This window comes from Choloepus didactylus, chromosome 22 (genome assembly GCF_015220235.1).
Source record: "Choloepus didactylus isolate mChoDid1 chromosome 22, mChoDid1.pri, whole genome shotgun sequence".
Taxonomy (NCBI): Eukaryota; Metazoa; Chordata; class Mammalia; order Pilosa; family Megalonychidae; genus Choloepus; species Choloepus didactylus.
Window position 1 is genome coordinate 15,166,793 of NC_051328.1, and position 22,602 is coordinate 15,189,394.

At 38.7% G+C, this 22,602-nt stretch overlaps 1 protein-coding gene across 1 annotated transcript; it reads left to right on the forward strand.

Annotated features, from left to right (window-relative positions):
- The first annotated feature begins 4,839 nt into the window (after positions 1-4,839).
- LOC119518738 (serine/arginine-rich splicing factor 3-like) lies at positions 4,840-6,309 on the forward strand. The gene has a single exon (XM_037816071.1). It carries the CDS (start codon positions 4,872-4,874, stop codon positions 5,361-5,363), a length of 492 nt encoding a protein of 163 aa, XP_037671999.1. The 5' UTR covers positions 4,840-4,871; the 3' UTR covers positions 5,364-6,309.
- Positions 6,310-22,602: the final 16,293 nt, after the last annotated feature.

The window sequence follows — 22,602 nt, forward strand, 5'->3', positions numbered from 1 at the left end:
TCCTTAGTGTCACTTAGCAGGATTTTTGTATCTCCTTTTTGCCTAGATCTCCAACTTCTTCCTTCTCCCCCTTTTCCCATTTCCCGTACTCCAGCCATAATAAACAGCTTGCTGGGATCTAAATCAAGTACTGCATCTATTTCCTCTGCTTTTGCGTAATTATGGGATAACTTACCCCTCTGCAAGTACACCCCCTGTGAATGGCCTCACTGCTTCATGGTCTGTTCCAAGAGTCTATTCTCTGGGCCTCCAAATGCTCCCATGTCTAAGCCTGACTTTTCACTCTTCACATGGATGTTTCTTTCTTCCATGCCAGATCCTGGGTTTCATCAAGGGAAAGGAATGTCATATTCAGCCCTACACGTTGTGTTCACCACAGACCTTGATAAATTAATTAATAGTGAATTAATTAAATAATTGATATTAGTTAATATAATTGATACTTAATAAATAAGTGTATAAACTCATTAGCATTACTGGTCTTTCCAGGCAAGGCTGGAATGAGACTTTATTAGCCTCATTATCCTTCCCTCCTTTCACATACAAAACAACATTATTTGGGCGGCCGCTTCTACACAGTGTGGAGGGCCCCGAATGTCCCTCCTGAGCGCTGAGCCTTCTTCCGGGGCAGCTGTGGGAACCCCATGGCCGGGGTCCCCTCCTGCCCAGGCAGCACCATGCAGGTAAGGCCGGCGTGCTTCAGGGGCAACTGGAGGGGAGTGCCCACCCCTCCTCGCCCTCCTGCTTGGCCCCTCCAGGCCCAAGGTCCTTTTGCTTCTCCCAGCCAGCAGCAAGAAGATGGGTGGTGCTTTCTTTCTCTTGCAGATTTTCAGTTCCAGAACTGCCATTAGAAACTCTAAAAATGAAGAACTGTGTCAAAAGCAAGACATTTCTGAACAAATGGAGTAATAAGGACAGATGTTCCTAAGATTTGAGAGCTTTGTCCCTGGCTTTCCCCTGCAGGGAGAGGCTGTAGACTCTCAGGCCTTACGTGACCTTTCCTCCTTCTTGGGAGCAGAGCAAGATGGAAAAGCCTTGGGACAAGAAAAAGAAGACATAGTTTCCAAAGGAAGAAGGAGGTGTGCAGAATGACATGCTCCAAGAAGAAAAAGTGTCAGAAAAGAAAAAGCCAAACAAAAGGTCCACTTTGGCCAGAAAGCATAGCAAAGGGCCAGGCCTGAGCCCAGAAGACAAGGAGCATCTATTTGATGCTTTGGATGCTTCCTTCAAAGATGACTTTGAGGAGATTCTGTGTTCATTCCTTTTCAAAGAAAGAAACCCCACGTATGCAATAAATGGGAGTTAAGGATTTCTGCCCATACAACAGGGAGTGGATAACATGTTTTTGGATTGGGACCTGGGACCCAGGTGCTCCCCCCCACCCCCCGGACTGCTCCAGATCCTGCTTGTCCTGTGGTCCAGACCCTGAGTTCAACTTCCCATCCCAGGAAACAGGACAGCTTCATGGGCCTTCCCCAGCCCAAGCATCCTCGCAGACAGATAGCCTATTTTAATCTGATGGACCACTCAGGACCTGGGCTCATTGGGGCTTTGAACTCTGGCGCTGGGGGAAAGCCCTGCCCAGTCCACATGGTGCAACCCCCCGGGAAACTAATGGCAGCCTCCGTCCAGGCTGCATTCACGCAGCCCTTTAGACTCAGGGGTGGTCATTCAGCTTCATTCTGCTCTCCCTGGAAAGCTATTCCCAGCTTCTCTGTCCCTGTCCTCCATTGATGGCTTCGGCCGTTTGGGGATTTGGTTCTAAAATTCCTGAGGTAGGCCGGAGATGGGTTCCCCATCAAGGAGTTACTGAAACCATTGGGGAGGTGAGGTCCCCAAACAATTGAGTACAGAATTGCATTTCCAGTGGAAATTGTTTTACTGGATTAAGACTTTACTGTTGGGTTCTCTAAAGAACTATAATTCTAACTCTTCTGCAAACAAACAAACAAACAAAAATGTTACTGGTCCCTTATACCACTTATTTAGCACATTGTAAAATAACCCCTGGGCTGATGAAATTTGCTGATATGCAAACCTGAAAGAGCTGATGGTGATGTTACAACCAACTTCATTTGCATTAAAGATTATCTCTGAGCTAACTTTTATCTTTATCCTTGATTGTCTTATTGCTAAGTAAAAAGAACTGTTTTTTTCCTAAATTTTTATAGTTTGTAGAAAGACTTTGTTGCTGTTGTGGTTCTGCCATCACTAAGGCTTTGATTTAGACAGTGTCACACCTTAGAGTCTAAAGAGGTAGGCTCTTAAAATCATTGTGCATTTAGATAAGAGTTATTGTAACCCCAAACATTTGCAGGGAGACCCCTCAGTTCAAGGTGGCATTAGAAGAACTCTGTATCAGCAAAGCTTTTACTGGAGATATGCTTGAAATTCATCATTTATCAGAGTGCCATTGCCTTTGTACCTCTGACTTCATTTCTAAGTTAAATTTTTACTTGTAGGGAAGAGATAAATTAGATAAATGGTCTATATCCCTGTTCTCTTACCCAGAGTGGGAAGCAAAGTTTTATAAACTATCAGGAGATAATTTAAAAGTTGAGTTTTCTTTTTAACTCCGTCCTGCCTTCCTGCCTTCCTGCCTTCTTCCTTCCTGTCTCTGTTTTAAGATTCCGGTTAAGATATCTACTGAAGTGGCAAGATGGGAAGTCTTACACGGTCTTAAACCAGGATTTGTGACTTACTTCCTTTGCATCAACAGTTTCCTAGATATTTTTAACCAAACAAATTTGTTTTTGGGGGAAGAGGGATGGTATGTGCAATGCCAAGAAGTGGGAGAGCACCACAAGTAGGGGGGCAAATGAGTAGTCAGTGTTTCTAAAATTGCACTGTCCACATATGGCTGTTCAAATTAATTAAATTTAAATAAAATTACAAATCCATTGCTCAATTATGCTAGTTACATGTGGATAGTGGCATCATTTGTACAGAGCATAAGCTGTAGAAACCAATTTTAATTTCACTTCCTTAGATGAATCAAACCTGATGTACTCCTGCACTTCTTTCAGACTGGGCTACATCTCCTATTCTCCACTTTTAGCAGGTCTGTCTTACTTTCCTTCAAAATCTTACCACAATTTTAACAGATACATTGATTTGTATTAGTAACCAAATCACTGCTCTAAACTCCACTAGGGATAGTACTACCACAGCAAATAGACTCAATAAATATTTTTTTGAATGAGTGAATAGCTGAGATAGTAGGTGATATGGCTGGAGAAAAATTCACAAAGTATTAGAAGAGGTGAGGGCATCATAGAAGAATTTTAAACAGGGATGAGGCTTCGCACTTTTGTCGTAAAGTAAAACTATTTATTCTTCAAATTAAGTTGACACTTATTGCCCTTGACCCCATAACTAATCACCATGGCATGCCCATTCTAGAATCATGCCATTTTGACATCATACTTGACAGTTTTCTGCAGAAAGATATTTTTGTGTCAAACACAAATATCTCTATGTAGACGCACAGTTTTCTGTAGTAGCATTTTAAAAAATGTGAAAATCTTGTTAGGAACTCATGCCAAGATTAGAGATGATACTTCAGTAGACATACTTGAAGATGCTTATCTAATATACCCCAAAGATAATTGTATAAAAATTCCACCTAGAATTCAAACTACACTCCTCATAATGTTTTATTTCAGTCTTTTTAAAAAAGGGAAGAAATCCTCCATATTGGATGCATTATTTTCCATTTAGTAAGTAGGAAAACTGTCACTTCTTTTGTTGTTTTTGTTTAATGAACTATGATGGATGGGAAAGTATTTACTTACTGGTAGAAAAGTATTAATGCTGAAAAATTCATTTGTCTAAAGCTAAGAAAAATATCTACTACTCTTTTAACAATGAGTAACTGTTTTACTCAATGCTAACTGTTCTTTTCTAGTTAATAAGCACCCGTTGGCAATTATTGCAAAGCCCACTTATAGGATGTATCAAATATCATAGTTCCCAAGTTATCAAAAATTTTTCATTGCAGCTATTGTCTCATAAACTTCTGTTTGTCACAACACACTTGTTCCCATTTTCCCTAAGATTAAGCAGTATGACAAATAAAATACATCAGAATTTATTCAGTGTCTTGGTGGTGTCAAGCAAGTTGTCAGACAGATGACACTTTGTTAAGGACATGAAATGCACATTTTACTTGGATTTCACGATATATGATATGATTAAGATAGCTGAATGAATAAATGCCAGGTAAAAAAGTTGTTCTAGTGGCATATTAAAGGAAAAAAGGTTAACATTTTTTCTTACCAGTGGCTATGAAAGTATCACAAATGTTTCTTCTCCTTTCTTGTCGTCTTTTTTTTGGTGTATCCCAGGATAAAACGCTTGAAAATGAATGAGTTATCAATCAGACATGTATTGTATCTTTCTCAGTGTTAAGTGTTTATGAAGAATCCTATCCTTTAAGAAACAATTTACATAATGAGGCAGACTTTCTTTGGTCTGTAAAATAGCGGATGAGTTGTAATTTTGATGACCCTGCAGAAATAATGGTTAATTGTAACCACAGTTTTATTTTCTGAAGCAAAGTATGACCTTACGTCTTTGAACCTAAAGTCCTTTTTCTCAATCTAGGGCTAATAATAGGCTATTGTTTTTAATTTGATGTTAATCTAGAAAACTCACAAGAAAAAATGAGCATGAAGTTACCTTTGTTTTTAATAAATTATAGAGAATTCTATTCTCTTAGGAAAAAGAGAAGGAATTTAAGAAGGAAACATGGCGCCATTTCGTGGACGCCGGGTGAACGAGTACGTCTGTTACAACCATACGGCAGGGGAGCGGGAAGATCGTTCGAGCGTGTGGGTTTGATCCTCCGCGTTTCAGCCCAAGATCTCGAAATGCATCGTGATTCCTGTCCATTGGACTGTAAAGTTTATGTAGGTAATCTTGGAAACAATGGCAACAAGACTGAATTGGAACGAGCTTTTGGATATTATGGACCACTCCGAAGTGTATGGGTTGCTAGAAACCCTCCCGGCTTTGCTTTTGTTGAATTTGAAGATCCCCGGGATGCCGCTGATGCTGTCCGAGAACTAGATGGAAGAACACTATGTGGCTGTCGTGTAAGAGTGGAGCTGTCGAATGGTGAAAAAAGAAGTCGTAACCGAGGCCCTCCTCCTTGGGGTCGTCGCCCTCGAGATGATTATCGTAGAAGGAGTCCTCCTCCTCGCCGCAGATCGCCAAGAAGGAGAAGCTTCTCCCGCAGCCGAAGCAGGTCCCTTTGTAGAGACAGGAGAAGAGAAAGATCACTGTCTCGGGAAAGAAATCACAAGCCTTCCCGATCCTTCTCTAGGTCTCGTAGCCGTTCTAGGTCTAATGAAAGAAAATAGAAGATCAGTTTGCAAGAGGAGTGGTGTACAGGAAATAACTTCATTTGACGGGAGTATGTACAGAAAATTCAAGTTTTGTTTGAGACTTCATAAGCTTGGTGCATTTTTAAGATGTTTTAGCTGTTCAAATTTGTTTTTTGTCTCAATGGTGACACACATGAGGATGTAACTCTATGGTTTAAAATTGATCATATGAGGCATGTTGTAATATCAAGAATTTGTTACTTTACAATGTTCCCTTAAGCAAAATTGAATTTGTTTTGAATTTTTAGTCTTGCTTTAGACGGATAATAAACCTCTAAATCCTGTCCAGCCAGAGTGTGCTGTTTTAATAGTATGGAAATAAAACTGGCAAAAATTAAGGTCTTTAATTTTTGTCCATAGCTGGGAAGTAGTATGCAATTGTAGTTGAAAAAGCAGTCTTTTAAAAGTGCTGTGAATACAAGCCAGCTGGTAAAAAAAAAAAAAATTTAAATTAGATCAGAGGTTTTAAAAAAATTACAGTCTTCACTGGGCACGATTGCCCAGTTGGTGTAGAATCTGATGTTTCAAGAAAGTTACCTTTGCTTTTAGGTCAAGTTCCTTATGTGATTGCTGTGTATTGAATACATAGCTGTTTAATAACATCCTTTTGCGGGGGGTGGGGTGGAATTTGAGACTGTTAAAGATATCTGTGTCCTGCCAGTTTAAGGGTACATTGTAGAGCTAAACTTTGAGTTACTGTGCAAGATTTTTTTCATGCTGTCATTTGTAATATGTTTTATGAGAATCCTTGGGATTAAAGTTTTGGTTACAAATTGTTGTTTAACTTGAAAGCCTGAAAGCCTGTTTTTCCTTGCAAATCTGTGAGCTTGGTACCAAGTCCAGGTATAACATTCCTGTTGGAAGCCATACTTAATATTTTCTTGTAAAGTGCTTTTGAAGTAATAAAATAATAGCATAATTGTGTTATACTAGTTGAAAAAAAAAAAAAAAAGAAGGAAATATGATAAAATAAACAAACTTAAAATATGACTTCAAGATTGGGTTAGAACAGGGAATTTTAGAGGAATTCAATGGCATTTTTACTGTTTTTTTCTTGTGGTTTATACAAGCCATAAAAATTCTACTAAGACATTTCAACTATCAATCCAATCCACATGCGATGGGTTCTTGTTGAGTAGGGGAAGCTCTGTCAGACATTTTGGGTGTAATGAAGAGTAGGATACTTTCCATGATCTTACCCCTGTGACAGACATTTAAACAAAAATGTTTAAAAACCACTGTAGTAAGAGTAATAGAACTCCTCAGGAAATACAGAGACGGTATCAGATGAGGGTATGGTTAATTCTATCTGGGGTGTCAGTAAAGGTTTCCCAAAGGAGGTGATTAGGATTATTAGTATTAAAAGAAGGAATGATATGCTGATTTTCTATGCAGGCATAGTATGACACTGAGAGTGAGTTTATTTTATTCCATTAATACATAAAATAAAGATGGTTGTAGATTCACATGACCTTAGCCCAGTAAACTATCGAATGCCAGGCATGTAATTCATTCAAAGTAATCTACAGGCTTTGTGCTCAACAAAGATAATGTTAAAACACACAAAGAAAAAGGAAAGGGTCCATTTTTAAGGGTAATTTTGTCTCATTATTGTTGGGGGGGAGGTCGAATTGTCACTTGAAGAACCCCTTGGTTCTGCAAGAGGCAAATCTGCAGGGTAATGTAATAGTGAAGTAATAACAGAGCAGAGCTGTTTGGCTATAATCAGGAGCTACAGCTATAATGTACCTATAAACACCATTTAATTAATTCAGGCAACAGCTGCCTTATCACCAGAGAAAATTACGCCAAGTTTGACCAAGAACTCAAAACATAATTCAGTTAGTAAACTATTGAAAACCAATGGGGGAAAAAGTACTTTCTGTGCACTTGTTTTTAAATATTCATGCTATTGAACCATTCCCACTAAATGCATAAATGACAACATAATATTCAATTGTAACAGTTGGTGGAAGCCATTTTAAGTAGCAGTTTAACAAACAGAGATGAATTTTAATTTGCAATGCCAGTTGAGCTATAATAAAAACTAGTATTCCAGCTGTGGAAAAAAAAATACCACACAGCTTGGTTTAGAGTTATTTACAGGTTTTTATTTTTACATTTTTTTTTTTTTTAATTTTTTACTTTACAGTACAATGAAACCATCTTGTTTATATCCACAGCAGAAGTTTGTTAAATTCCCAAACATGTTTTAGGAAATGAGAAAGGCATGTCTTTAGGGAAATAAAAATGTCTTTGTTGTATTAGATTACAGTGTTCAATTTAGTACAAGCTAACTTAGCAGCTGAATATGTTATAGTTTTTGAACTATTTCAGAAATTGTGAAGATTACTTTAGAACAAATGGAAAAGTCTGGACTCTTGCCTTTGAAATAATGGGAAAAAAGGTGTTTTCAAACATTGAATTTCACAAAAATATATTTTTGCATCAGCGCTCACTTCCTGGGGTGATATTTTATTAACAAAAATATAAATTTCTCATTTACCAGGAAAGCATTTTTTAAGAATCCACTTGCATTCTTGACTGAAAACAATAAATAATTCCAATCTAGAAATTTTTGTATATCTATATCATATTCCAAAAGTGATAGTCTCACTAGGAAATAACTAAAACTGGGCAAATGGGCACCATAGCTTTCCAATTTACTATGATTTTTAAAATATGCTGTCACCTTAAAAATAGTTATTCAGAGGATTTTGTGGCCTTACAGATAGAATTTCATTAAACATAATGGAGGTTATGAAAGGAACTATGACAAGAAAAGAAATAAACAGATAAAAGAATAATATCCACTCCCATGAGAAGCCTTTCTGTTTGAATAACTTCTGACGATGTTGGGGCACCTGGAAAAGACTTTGTTGTGCTGAGTTGGGGGTTGGGGGGCATATGGGGCCTGGGTGTTAAATAGGAGTGAAATGAGAACACACTGCCTTTTGTAGGAAGGAAGGGAATTCCCATGAGCCAGTGGCTGATCTCCAAGAAGTCTGGATGAGGCAGGAGAAGAGGAGGCAGGGAAAGGAGGACTTAGGGGCAGGGAGTTGGAGATTGGGGAGAGAGAGAAAGCAGGAGAGAGCAAAGCATAGACAGCTAAGAAGAGGAAACAAAGGGGAAAAGACAGATAATAAAATGGTATATTATTTAAGGAATTTGTTTTTGTATGATGTGTAATATCACCCGTTTTTTAATTAGGAAAAATTTACTACGATTTTACATTAGTCAGCATTCCTTTTGGAGTTGGATTTGTGGTTTTTGGATACGAAAATATTCTCAGACTTGTCTGAAAGGAAGCACAGGGAAGAGCTGGGCTTGGCCAAGGGGTCCAATTACTAAAATTCAAGTTGATAATGTGCCACTCCAGAGACAAAAACATGTACCTTTCTTTCTGAAGAAAAATATATAAATTTTTGATATAGAGTTTACCCAAATATCAATTATCTCTTCACTGTGATGTATCTAATGATCAAAGATGTACAAATAATTTATTTTATTTTCCTTTTGTTTTGGTGTTTTGCACAGGGTCTGGCATATGGCAGGTATTTAAAAAATATTTGTTGAAAGAATGGATACTGAAATGCATTTTTTCACAGATTGTACATTTTGCTCTTGTTAATATTATTGTAATTATTTTCATTTTTGTTATGTTAATAGTTAAAATGTCTTTGGACCTGTCAACATACTCAGATTTTCCAACATGACTTCTTCAGTTTTATTTGGCTTAAAATTCAGACATTGTAATGGGTGTCACCACTGCTGCACTTCAGATCATTTAATTTCTTGAAAACCGTGTCAGGGAAAAGTCTCAGTGGAGAGCACAGTAATGCTACCAGGGCTGTAATGTCCTATAATGAAACTTAATGAAAAATCTCTGGGTTAGATTAGATGGTGATCTGATGTGAAGCCGAGCAAAAAGAGAAACTTAAGAGAAGCCCGTGGCATTGAAATTACACTTTGTAGAAGAACAGGAAAGATGTGTGAGGATCTGGAGGCACAATACCAAAGCCCCAGCAGTGTTATCTGCATTTTTTAAAACCTCCCTAGAGACTGGCTGTGAAAGCCGACTGCTTCCAAAGAGATGTCAGCGTGAGCTGCTATAGACCGATTCTCAACATCCAACATCAAGATTTGTAGTCTGACATGTGTGAGGGTATTTCTATGGACAATGGCTCTGAGCATTCGAAGTAGGAATTGTCATGTAATATTGTGTTGCCATACAATACCTGGAGATCAAAAGGTAATCTGAGAAAGCAATGAACAGGGAAATGTAAGGTGTGGAGAGAAAGAAATGCAAGCACCCAGGGGAATTAAAGAGCGGCTTTAAAATATGTCAAATAAAAACAAACAAATAAACAAAAAAGCAGAAAAACTAAGGAGCACAGTGACCTTTATGTCAAGTCCCTGGAAATCTCACCCTATTCAAATTCTCAAGAAACTGATCTGGATAAGAAAGTAATTATGTGAATTTGTAATGCTTTGCAGCCAAGCCAACTAAATATATGTTTCAGACACTCAGGACAACTTGTTTCCAATATCAAAGTAACAAGAAAAGAAAATTAGTCATTAAAATATTGGTTGGTGAATGGATGATCAAGGGGAAACAAACTGGATGGGCTTTTGGATCATTTCATTCATTTAATCAGAATTTATTTATTCTATACAAGCATAAGATTGTGCTAGGCATGGTTTAGGTTCCCTGAGAAGTGAAATGTAATTGTTTCCCAATATATTCACAGCCTTATTTTTCATTTTTAAAATGTCTCTTACATCTCTGTTTTTTATAATTAGAGAAGTTGTGGGTTCCCCTATACCACCCTATTATTAACACCTTGCATTGGTGTGATATATTTGTTACAATTTACAACAGCCTGTTTTTAGAACTGTACTATTAACTAGAGTCCATGCCCTAACTTAGGGTTCACTGTTTGAATTGTGCAGTTCCATGGATTTTTAAAAAATTTTATTCTAGTAAAAAATGATAACCTAAAATTTCCCCTTTTAACCACATTTGAATATATAACTCAGTGCTGTTAATTACTTTCACAAGGTTGTGCTACCATTGCCACCATCCATTACCAAAACTTTTCCGTCATCCCAAATAAGAAACGGTACATTTTAAGCCTTAAGTCCCTATTCCCTACCCCTACCCCTACCCCATCCCCCGAGAACCTATATTCTAGATTCTGACTTATGGCAGTCCTGGGGCGGGAACCTTACCTCCCTTACGGAAAAGGGTGGAGCCTTGAGCACGAAGTGCCGGCGTGACCAAAGCACAGACTTTGTAGGTCGTTAAGCCTAAACACTGTTGGTAATTTGCTTTCAGGAGACTCAGCTGAGGCTTCTTTGTAACCAAATCTAGCAAGGTTTTGCTGAGCTATATAAGGCATTCCTCTTCCTCTTGTTTGCGCAGATCATTGACTTCCATTTCCCAACCAGCCGCAATTGGGAAAAATCCATTTGTAAGTAAGTCTCTAATTAAAATTCACAGGGAACTTTTTGCCTGGCACGTCTTTGGTCGTGGGTTTGAGTCAGGCTAGAGCATGACTCTATGAGTTTACTTATTCTAGTAATTTCATAACAGAGAGATCATACAATATTTGTCCTTTTGTGCTTGGTTTATTTCACTCAAACATGATCTTGGGGAAGTGGAATTTTAGGTCCCTTCCTGGCACCAGCAAGATACACCAAGGGCTGGACCCAACTGCTGCCTGTACTGAGAGTGGGGGATGGGAGCTGGTAACTGCTGAGTCGAGAGAGACATTTATTGGTACTTACCGTAATTGACCAGCCTCTTCCTCCTGCCCTTCCCTGGATGCTGTGCAATGTTCTACTGGACTTCAGAGTTTTGAAATTATTGATTCAGACAGTTGCTGCCTGGTAGAATGTTTAATGGTTGTTCTGGTAGAGGGACTGATTCCTGGAGCTGGCCACTCTGCCATCATCTCTGAATTCCAAGTCTGTACAGCCTTATTTTGAGACCAGTGTACACTAATTATAAAGTCAGGGAGGCAGTCCAGTGTTGTAACAAGATTAGGCAAAACTGGCTTCAACTTTTAGCTCCTTCTTGCTTTTTACGTGTGTGATAGTGAGCAAGCCACTAAATTTCTCTTTACCTTGGTTTCCCATCTCAGTGCTGCTCAAAGAAATGCTGGGAGAAAACACCTAACATTGTTCCTTGTGCATATTAGGGAGTGATGGGTTTAAATATATATATATATGTATATATATGCATATACATGTCACCTTAGTTTGTTAATAAAGTAACAATTGTGCACTGTGCCTGTTTGTATATATTATATCCCCCAGAAAAAGCCATATTCTTTGATGCAATCTTGTGGGGGCAGACTTATTAATCTTTTTGATTAGGTTGTGACCTCCTGATTGAATATTTCCATGGAGGTTTGACCCTGCCCATTTAGAGTGGGGCTTGATTAGTTCACTTGAGTATTTAAGAGAGCCAGGAGCCAACACAGGTGCTGATGCTGACCCTGACACTTGGAGATAATGGACAGAAGGATGTTTGGAGATACTAAGTTAAGAGAGAAAGTCCAGGGAGGCGGGGCAAGATGGTGGACTGGTGAGCTGTATGTTTTAGTTACTCCTCCAGGAAAGTAGGTAGAAAGCCAGGAACTGCATGGACTGGACACCACAGAGCAATCTGACTTTGGGCATACTTCACACAACACTCATGAAAACGTGGAACTGCTGAGATCAGCGAAATCTGTAAGTTTTTGTGGCCAGGGGACCCGCACCCCTCCCTGCCAGGCTCAGTCCCGTGGGAGGAGGGGCCGTCAGCGTTGGGAAGGAGAAGGGAGAACTGCAGTGGCAGCTCTTATCGGAAACTCATTCTACTGATCCAAACTCCAATCATAGATAGACTGAGACCAGACACCAGAGAATCTGAGAGCAGCCAGCCCAGCAGAGAGGAGACAGGCATAGAAAAAAACAACACGAAAAACTCCAAAATAAAAGCGGAGGATTTTTGGAGTTATGGTGAACATAGAAAGGGGAAGGGCAGAGCTCAGGCCCTGAGGCTCATAAGCAAATCCAGAAGAAAAGCTGATCTCTCTGCCCTGTGGACCTTTCCTTAATGGCCCTAATTGCTTTGTCTCTTAGCATTTCAATAACCCATTAGATCTGTGAAGAGGACCCTTTCTTTTTTTTTTTTTTTAATCCTTTTTTCTTTATCTAAAACAATTACTCTAAGAAGCCCAATACAGAAAGCTTCAAAGACTTGCAATTTGTGCAGGTCAAGACAAGAGCAGAACTAAGAGAGCTCTGAGACAAAAGGCAATAATCCAGTGGCTGAGAAAATTCACTAAACACCACAACTTCCCAAGAAAAGGGGGGTGTCCGCTCACAGCCATCATCCTGGTGGACAGGAAACACTCCTGCCCATCACCAGCCCCATAGCCCAGAGCTGCCCCAGACAACCCAGTGTGACGGAAGTGCTTCAAATAACAGGCACACACCACAAAACTGGGCATGGACATTAGCCTTCCCTGCAACCTCAGCTGATTGTCTCAGAGTTGGGAAGGTGGAACAGTGTGAATAACAAAGCCCCATTCAGACATCATTTCAGCAGACTGGGAGCCTCCCTACACAGCCCAGCAGCCCAGAACTGCCCTGGGGGGACAGCGCTCACCTGTGACATAGCACAGTCATCCCTCAACAGAGGACCAGGGGGTGCACAGCCTGGAAGAGGGGCCCACTTGCAAGTCTCAGGAGCCATACGCCAATACCAAGGACTTGTGGGTCAGTGGCAGAGACAAACTGTGGCAGGACTGAACTGAAGGATTAGACTATTGCAGCAGCTTTAAAACTCCAGGATCACCAGGGAGATTTGATTGTTAGAGCCACCCGCCCTCCCTGACTGCCCAGAAACACGCCCCATATATAGGGCGGGCAACACCAACTACACACGCAAGCTTGGTACACCAATTGGACCCCACAAGACTCACTCCCCCACTCACCACAAAGGCACAGCAGGGGAGAACTGGCTTGTGGAGAACAGGTGGCTTGTGGACACCACCTGCTGGTTAGTTAGAGAGAGTGTACTCCATGAAGCTGTAGATCTGATAAATTAGAGATAAGGACTTCAGTTGGTCTACAAATCCTAAAAGAACCCTATCAAGTTCAGCAAATGCCAAGAGGCCAAAAACAACAGAAAATTATAAAGCATATGAAAAAACCAGACGATATGGTTAACCCAAGCCCAAGCACCCAAATCATAAGATCAGAAGAGACACAGCACCTAGAGCAGCTACTCAAAGAACTAAAGGTGAACAATGAGACCATAGTACGGGATACAAAGGATATCAAGAAGACCCTAGAAGACCATAAAGAAGACATTGCAAGACTAAATAAAAAAATAGATGATTTATGGAAATTAAAGAAACTGTTGACCAAATTAAAAAGAGTCTGGACACTCATAGCACAAGAATAGAGGAAGTTGAACAACGAATCAGTGACCTGGAAGATGACAGAATGGGAAATGAAAGTATAAAAGAAAGAATGGGGAAAAAATTGAAAAAATCGAAATGGACCTCAGGGATATGATAGATAATATAAAACGACCGAATATAAGACTCATTGGTGTTCCAGAAGGGGAAGAAAAGGGTAAAGGTCTAGGAAGAGTATTCAAAGAAATTGTTGGGGAAAACTTCCCAAATCTTCTAAACAACATAAATACACAAATCATAAATGCTCAGCGAACTCCAAATAGAATAAATCCAAATAAACCCACTATGAGACATATTCTGATCACACTGTCAAACACAGAAGAGAAGGAGCAAGTTCTGAAAGCAGCAAGAGAAAAGCAATTCACCACATACAAAGGAAACAGCATAAGACTAAGTAGTGACTACTCAGCAGCCACCATGGAGGCGAGAAGGCAGTGGCACGATATATTTAAAATTCTGAGTGAGAAAAATTTCCAGCCAAGAATACTTTATCCAGCAAAGGTCTCCTTCAAATTTGAGGGAGAGCTTAAATTTTTCACAGACAAACAAATGCTGAGAGAATTTGCTAACAAGAGACCTGCCCTACTGGAGATACTAAAGGGAGCCCTACAGACAGAGAAAGAAAGAAAGGACAGAGAGACTTGGAGAAAGGTTCAGTACTCAAGAGACTCGGTATGGGTACAATAAAGGATATTAATAGAGAGAGGGGAAAAAGATGACAAACATAAACCAAAGGATAAGATGGCTGATTCAAGAAATGCCTTCACGGTTATAACATTGAATATAAATGGATTAAACTCCCCAATTAAAAGATATAGATTCGCAGAATGGATCAAAAAAAATGAACCACCAATATCTTCCATACAAGAGACTCATCTTAGACACAGGGACACAAAGAAATTGAAAGCGAAAGGATGGAAAAAAATATTTCATGCAAGCCACAGCCAAAAGAAAGCAGGTGTAGCAATATTAATCTCAGATAAAAGAGACTTTAAATGCAGGGATGTTTTGAGAGACAAAGAAGGCCACTACATACTAATAAAAGGGGCAATTCAACAAGAAGAAATAACAATCATAAATGTCTATGCACCCAATCAAGGTGCCACAAAATACATGAGAGAAACACTGACAAAACTAAAGGAAGCAATTGACGTTTCCACAATAATTGTGGGCGACTTCAACACATCATTCTCCCCTATAGATAGATCAACCAGACAGAAAACCAATAAGGAAATTGAAAACCTAAACAATCTGATAAATGAATTAGATTTAACAGACATATACAGGACATTACATCCCAAATCACCAGGATACACATACTTTTCTAGTGCTCACGGAACTTTCTCCAGAATAGATCATATGCTGGGACATAAGACAAGCCTCAATAAATTTAAAAAGATTGAAATTATTCAAAGCACATTCTCTGACCACAGTGGAATACAATTAGAAGTCAATAACCATCAGAGACTTAGAAAATTCACAAATACCTGGAGGTTAAACAACACACTCCTAAACATTCAGTGGGTTAAAGAAGAAATAGCAAGAGAAATTGCTAAATATATAGAGATGAAAGAAAATGAGAACACAACATAACAAAACCTATGGGATGCAGCAAAAGCAGCGCTAAGGGGAAAATTTATAGCACTAAACGCATATATTAAAAAGGAAGAAAGCGCCAAAATCAAAGAACTAATGGATCAACTGCAGAAGCTAGAAAATGAACAGCAAACCAATCCTAAACCAAGTAGAAGAAAAGAAATAACATGGACTAAAGCAGAAATAAATCACGTAGAGAACAAAAAAAACAATAGGATAAATATCACCAAAAGTTGGTTCTTTGAGAAGATCAACAAGATTGACGAGCCCCTAGCTAGACTGACAAAATCAAAAAGAGAGAAGACCCATATAAACAAAATAATGAATGAAAAAGGTGACATAACTGCAGATCCTGAAGAAATTAAAAAAATTATAAGAGGATACTATGAACAACTGTATGGCAACAAACTGGATAATGTAGAGGAAATGGACAATTTCCTGGAAACATATGAACAACCTAGACTGACCAGAGAAGAAATATAAGACCTCAATCAACCCTTCACAAGCAAAGAGATCCAATCAGTCATCAAAAATCTTCCCACAAATAAATGCCCAGGGCCAGATGGCTTCACAGGGGAATTCTACCAAACTTTCCAGAAAGAACTGACACCAATCTTACTCAAACTCTTTCAAAACATTGAAGAAAATGGAACACTACCTAACTCATTTTATGAAGCTAACATCAGTCTAATACCAAAACCAGGCAAAGATGCTACAAAAAAGGAAAACTACCGGCCAATCTCCCTAATGAATATAGATGCAAAAATCCTCAACAAAATACTTGCAAATCGAATCCAAAGACACATTAAAAAAATCATACACCATGACCAAGTGGGGTTCATTCCAGGCATGCAAGGATGGTTCAACATAAGAAAATCAATCAATGTATTACAACACATTAAAAATTCGAAAGGGAAAAATCAAATGATCATCTCAATAGATGCTGAAAAAGCATTTGACAAAATCCAACATCCGTTTTTGATAAAAACACTTCAAAAGGTAGGAATTGAAGGAAACTTCCTCAACATGATAAAGAGCATATATGAAAAAACCCACAGCCAGCATAGTACTCAATGGTGAGAGACTGAAAGCCTTCCCTCTAAGATCAGGAACAAGACAAGGATGCCCGTTGTCACCACTGTTATTCAACATTGTGCTGGAAGTGCTAGCCAGGGCAATCCGGCAAGACAAAGAAATAAAAGGCATCCAAATTGGAAAAGAAGAAGTAAAACTGTCATTGTTTGCAGATGATATGATCTTATATCTAGAAAACCCTGAGAAATCAACGATACAGCTACTAGAGCTAATAAACAAATTTAGCAAAGTAGCAGGATACAAGACTAATGCACATAAGTCAGTAATGTTTCTATATGCTAGAAATGAACGAACTGAAGAGACACTCAAGAAAAAGATACCATTTTCAATAGCAACTAAAAATATCAAGTACCTAGGAATAAACTTAACCAAAGATGTAAAAGACCTATACAAAGAAAACTACATAACTTTACTAAAAGTAGTAGAAGGGGACCTTAAAAGATGGAAAAATATTCCATGTTCATGGATAGGAAGGCTAAATGTCGTTAAGATGTCAATTCTACCCAAACTCATCTACAGATTCAATGCAATCCCAATCAAAATTCCAACAACCTACTTTGCAGACTTGGAAAAGCTAGTTATCAAATTTATTTGGAAAGGGAAGATGCCTCGAATTGCTAAAGACACTCTAAAAAAGAAAAACGAAGTGGGAGGACTTACACTCCCTGACTTTGAAGCTTATTATAAAGCCACGGTTGTCAAAACAGCATGGTACTGGCACAAAGATAGACATATAGATAAATGGAATCGAATTGAGAATTGAGAGATAGACCCTCAGATCTATGGCCGACTGATCTTTGATAAGGCCCCCAAAGTCACTGAACTGAGTCATAATGGTCTTTTCAACAAATGGGGCTGGGAGAGTTGGATATCCATATCCAAAAGAATGAAAGAGGACCCCTACCTCACACCCTACACAAAAATTAACTCAAAATGGACCAAAGATCTCAATATAAAAGAAAGTACCGTAAGAGAGAAAGTCCAGAGTTTGCCCCAGAGAAGCTAATAGAGGATCCCCAGATGCTTAGAGAGGAACATTCTGGGAGAAAGAAACAAGGATGCACAGGAACTGAGAGAGAGGAACGAAGACAGATGCCCAGAGACATTTTGGAGAAAGCCATTTTGAGATACAACCTGGGAGCAAAGGACCAGCAGATGTCAGCCACGTGCCTTCCCAGCTAGCAGAGGTGTTCTGGACGCCATTGGCTTTCATTCCATGAAGGTATACTCATGTTGATGCCTTACTTTGGACACTTTTATGGCCTTAGAACTGTAAATTTGTAACCAAATACACCCCCTTTATAAAAGCCAATCCATTTATGGTATTTTGCATAATGGCAGCCTTAGCAAACTAGAACATGCACACAGAGAATATTTTAACAAAGGTTTGGATCTAGGAACAAATCAAGTGTTTTAATAAAACAGTAATTAGGCCAACTTAAAAATTGTAAAGTATACATTACAATAAGCAGTCATTAAAAAAATAAAGTAAAAGCAAACAGTGTAATCCAGAATCAGACATCATAGGTTTATATCCTGTAAATGGGGGTAATATTAGCATCAACCTCATCGAGTTGTAGAGATAATGCACGTGAACTCTTTGGAGCTATGCCTGGTGTTTTAGTTTCCTGGGCTGTTGAAAGCAGATGCTGTGAAATGGATTGACTTAACATTGGGAATTTATTAGCTTACAATTATAAGGCTGAGAAAAATGTCCAAATCAAGGCATCATCAAAGTGATGCTTTCTTGCCAAAGACTAGCTTCTGGCAATCCTTGTGTCTTCTGCCACATGGCAATGCCTGCTGGTCTCTCCCTTCTCTTCTGGATTTCATTGTTTTCAGCTTCTTGCTTCCATGGCTTTCTCTATATATATTCATCCCATTTATAAAGGACTCTACTAAGAGAATTAAGGCCCATCCTGAATAAGATGGGTCACACCTTAACTGAAGTAGCCTCATCCAAAGATCTTACTTGCAAGGTGTCCACACCCACAGGAATGGATTAACTTTAAGAGCATGCTTTTCCAGGGTACATACAGTTTCAAACCACAACACCTGGCACAGGATGAATCCTCAATATTAGCTACCACTGATTGATATTATTATTCTGACAACTTAAGTATTACCTGCCTTGCTGTATCTTCAGGGAAATCTCTTACCTTCAAACTAAGTCAGATTTCCCTGTTGCATGTTCTCACAGCTACCTGTGTTTAACCTTTCCCAGTACCCACATACTTGTAATTCCAAAAATCATTTACATGAGCATTTGTTTAATGACTGGCTTCCCTGGATGCTACGAGCCCCTGGAGGGCATGTCTATGTTTGTGATTGACAGCAGTGCCACCCCAGTGCTTCAACACTTGGATAAAATGGGAATAAAATGGAATAAAATGGAAAGACAAAGGTGAATAGCTATCCCCAAGTACCCCCTCCCTTTTTTTAAATTAGTATAATTGTACGTTTACAGAAAATTCATGCAGGAAACAGAGTTACTATATAATCCCCCCTCATACTTTCAGTTTTCCCTGTTATTAACACTTTGAATTAGTGTGATACCTTTGTTACAATTGATGAAACAGTATTATAACTTTACTGTTAATTATAGCCCATAGTTTACAATAGGATTCATTGTTTGTGTTGTATGGCCCTATGATTTATTTTTATTCTTTTTAAAGTTTTATTCTATTAACATTTATACAACCTAATACTTCCCCTTTTAGACACATATAAATATATAATTCAGTGGTGTTAATCACATTCACAATGTTGTGCTACCGTCACCACCATCCATTACCAAAACTCTTCTATCAGCCCAAACAGAAACTCTGTACCAGTCAAGCATTAACTCCCCATTTTGCACCCCCATCCCAGTTCCTAGTAACCTGTAGTCTAGTTTCTGACTCTATGAATTTGCTTATTCTGATTATTCAGTGAAGTCATACAGTATTTGTCCTTTTGTTTCTGGTTTATTTCACTCAACATGGTGTCTTCAAGGTTCATCCATGTGATCATATGTATCAGAACTTCATCCAAGGGCTATTTTTTTTTTTAAGTGCAGATTTGCTTTAGTTTTTCCTATAAATCACAGGCAGTTTCCCATTCAAAATATGTATGTAACACAGCAATGTGGTGCAGAATATTTCATTAGCAAGCTGAAAAGAAGAAAAGTAGACCATTTACATGTAAATGTGTGCTTAACTCAGCCCCGGATGGATAATACCCAAAGGCTACCTTCAGCTTCTGTAGATCCTAAATGGAAGCCCAATCCAGATAGGTTAATTGTGGGGTAGTGGCTGTGTGTGCTGGGCTGTGGAAAATAGCAGAGGAGAGCCTGACAAACTGCACATATTGACTTTAGAATAAAATAACGTGGTGGCATCCACTTCCTTTGGCTTTGGTGTGCTACTAGTCAAGTATAATTCAGAAGAAATGGAAATGTTCCTCTAGATATAAAAATAAACTTTGCTCTGACCCAAAAAGGTACTTTACTAAGCACAACTTAGTACAATTAGGACAAATCAGTCCTAATTGAAATTCTTGAGCTTCATGAACGTTTCTGGGGCAAGAACTGGGTCTGTTTTTGTTTTGTTTTTCCAAAGCCCATGCTCTAACCCCTATAGAAGACAATCTGGTTTCGAATACCTACAGCAAGCATTAACAGTGTAATATTGAACATGCATCTTAACCTCTCTAAACTTTAGTTTACACTTCTGTAAATCAGGGATAAAAATACACAGTGTTAAAAAAGTATTATATGATATAATCTATATAAAATGCCTAGCTTAGTGCCTGGCACTTATTAAGTGCTGAGAAAATATTAGTTCTCTCTTCTTCAAACTTGTTGGCAGTTTCTTATAAAGTTAAACATACATCTACCCTATGACCCACTTCCACACCTCAGTATTTACCTAAAAGAAATGAAAATGTATGTTCATAAAAATGCTTATGGAACAAAGAATGTAAAATGAAAAACTGGAGGTGTTGTGCATAACTCTTTGTCAACTGGTGAATGGATAAACAAACTGTACTTTATCCATATAGTGGAATACTACTCAGCATTGAAAAAAGAATGAATATGGATACGGGCAGCAATGTGGATGAATCTCTAAAACATTATTTTAATCTGAAGAAGCCAGATACAAAAAATTATACACTACATTATTCTTTTATATATGAAGTTCAAGAACAGGCAAAACTAGTCTACGGTAACTGAAGTCAAAACAGTGTTTTCTTTTATATGTGTAGGAGAGGGGGACATGGGTATTGACTGAAGGTGGACAAAAAGGAACGCACTGGTGTAATGGAATGGTTTCATAAATTGATTACAATGCTGGTTACTTAAGTAGTCACATTTATTAAACTCATCAACTTTGTAATAGTTTGTACATTTTAATTCAATAATAAATAATTTGAAATAACAAATTGAGGGCAAGGATTGCATCATGGAATGTTTACCTCTAATGCCCCAAAAGGTGCCTGGTAACTAGAAGATGCTGAGTGCGTGTTTTTTTCATTTAAATGTTGTTATTATATATACATTCATTTGCATAATTTTGCTCTTTATATGAGCATGAGTATACACCTATAGACAATACACATAGAGAAATACACATTTTACCTGTAAGGCACATCACCTCCTACCCCCAGCCTTGCTTGATAATGATCTCTGGCTGTGTTACTAGCCTTTGTCTTTCTCACCTTTCTTTCTCACCTTTTTTCCCTTCCTCCCTCCCTCCTTCCTTCCTTCCTTCCTTCCTTTTGTTTACCAGACTCCAGATTTAAAAGTTAACAGCCACAGCCACCTGTAGTTTCTGGTACAGGAAAATCGGGGATGAGGATGCTAGTGATAATGGATATCTTTATACAGGAGGAAATGCTTAATCTAGATCATGAAGGATAGGATAAATAAGAGACTAAAAGTTGATTAAGGTATGAAAGACATTCCAGGAGAAGGAACAGCATGAAGATATGAAACCTCCTAAGACTTCAGGGAATGTACAATGGTTTGATGCTAGAGAGAGTGTGTTAGAGAAAGCTAATGTCTAAGCAAACCAAAATCCCAGTGACTTGACACAATAAAATGTAATTATTGTTCATTTTATGATCCAATGAGAGCCTGCCTTGTCAGCAGACTTCTGTGTGGCTCTCCATCAATTGATGTTTCTGGGATCCAGGAGCTTAACATTGTGTGGCTCCACTATCCCCTAGAGCCTGGAGTCCTTTTTAACAGCCACATGGAAAGGGGAAAAAGGAGGACATTTGGGGGACTGCAGAGGAGATTTTAAGGAGTTGGGCTGGAAGTGACATACATCACTCCTGTCCACATTCCACTGGTCAGAACCTAGTGACAAGGCCCCTCCCTACTGCATGGGAGACTGGATAATACGGTCAACTGTGGGCCCAGGAAGAGGAGAGAATGGGGCTTGATGAACACATAGCAGCCCTTGTCTTAGAGGGAAAAGTGGGATGATGCAAGGATGGTAGGGAGCCAGAGCATTGAAGATGGCACAGACATGTCTGGACTTAGGATATGCAGACATGGACAATGTAGGGTTTAATGATCAGATTAGTGGCATGATCAGATTATTAATTTTGAAAGACAAATCTGACAGCAGGACAACAAATAGATCTAGTAGATTAGAGCCTCCTCTTTGTGATTAAAATGCCTTGAAGCTAATGGATGTGTTTGAATTGCCTAAAATTATTGGAAATATTTTCTGTGAGCTGTGCAATTTTTTGAAGAAAGGGGTCTCATCTGATTCACAAATTTGCCTATTACTCAAAAAGTCTCATATGTAGGTTTCAGGATTATCCGTGACTGGGTTAACATGGGCTATATCATGTGGCTAGGCTAGAACATTCCATCAGTCACAGTGAACCTGGGAGCATCAGCCTTCTGTACCTAAAAAAGCAGCATAGCATTCCTTAGTTTGCTAAACTCACTTTAGGTTTCTTTCTGCTATTTTATGAAGGCCCCATCTCTTGAACAACCTTGACAACTGTTTTTTCTTTTGTTTCAGCTTTGCCACCAGCACAGTAATGATTAA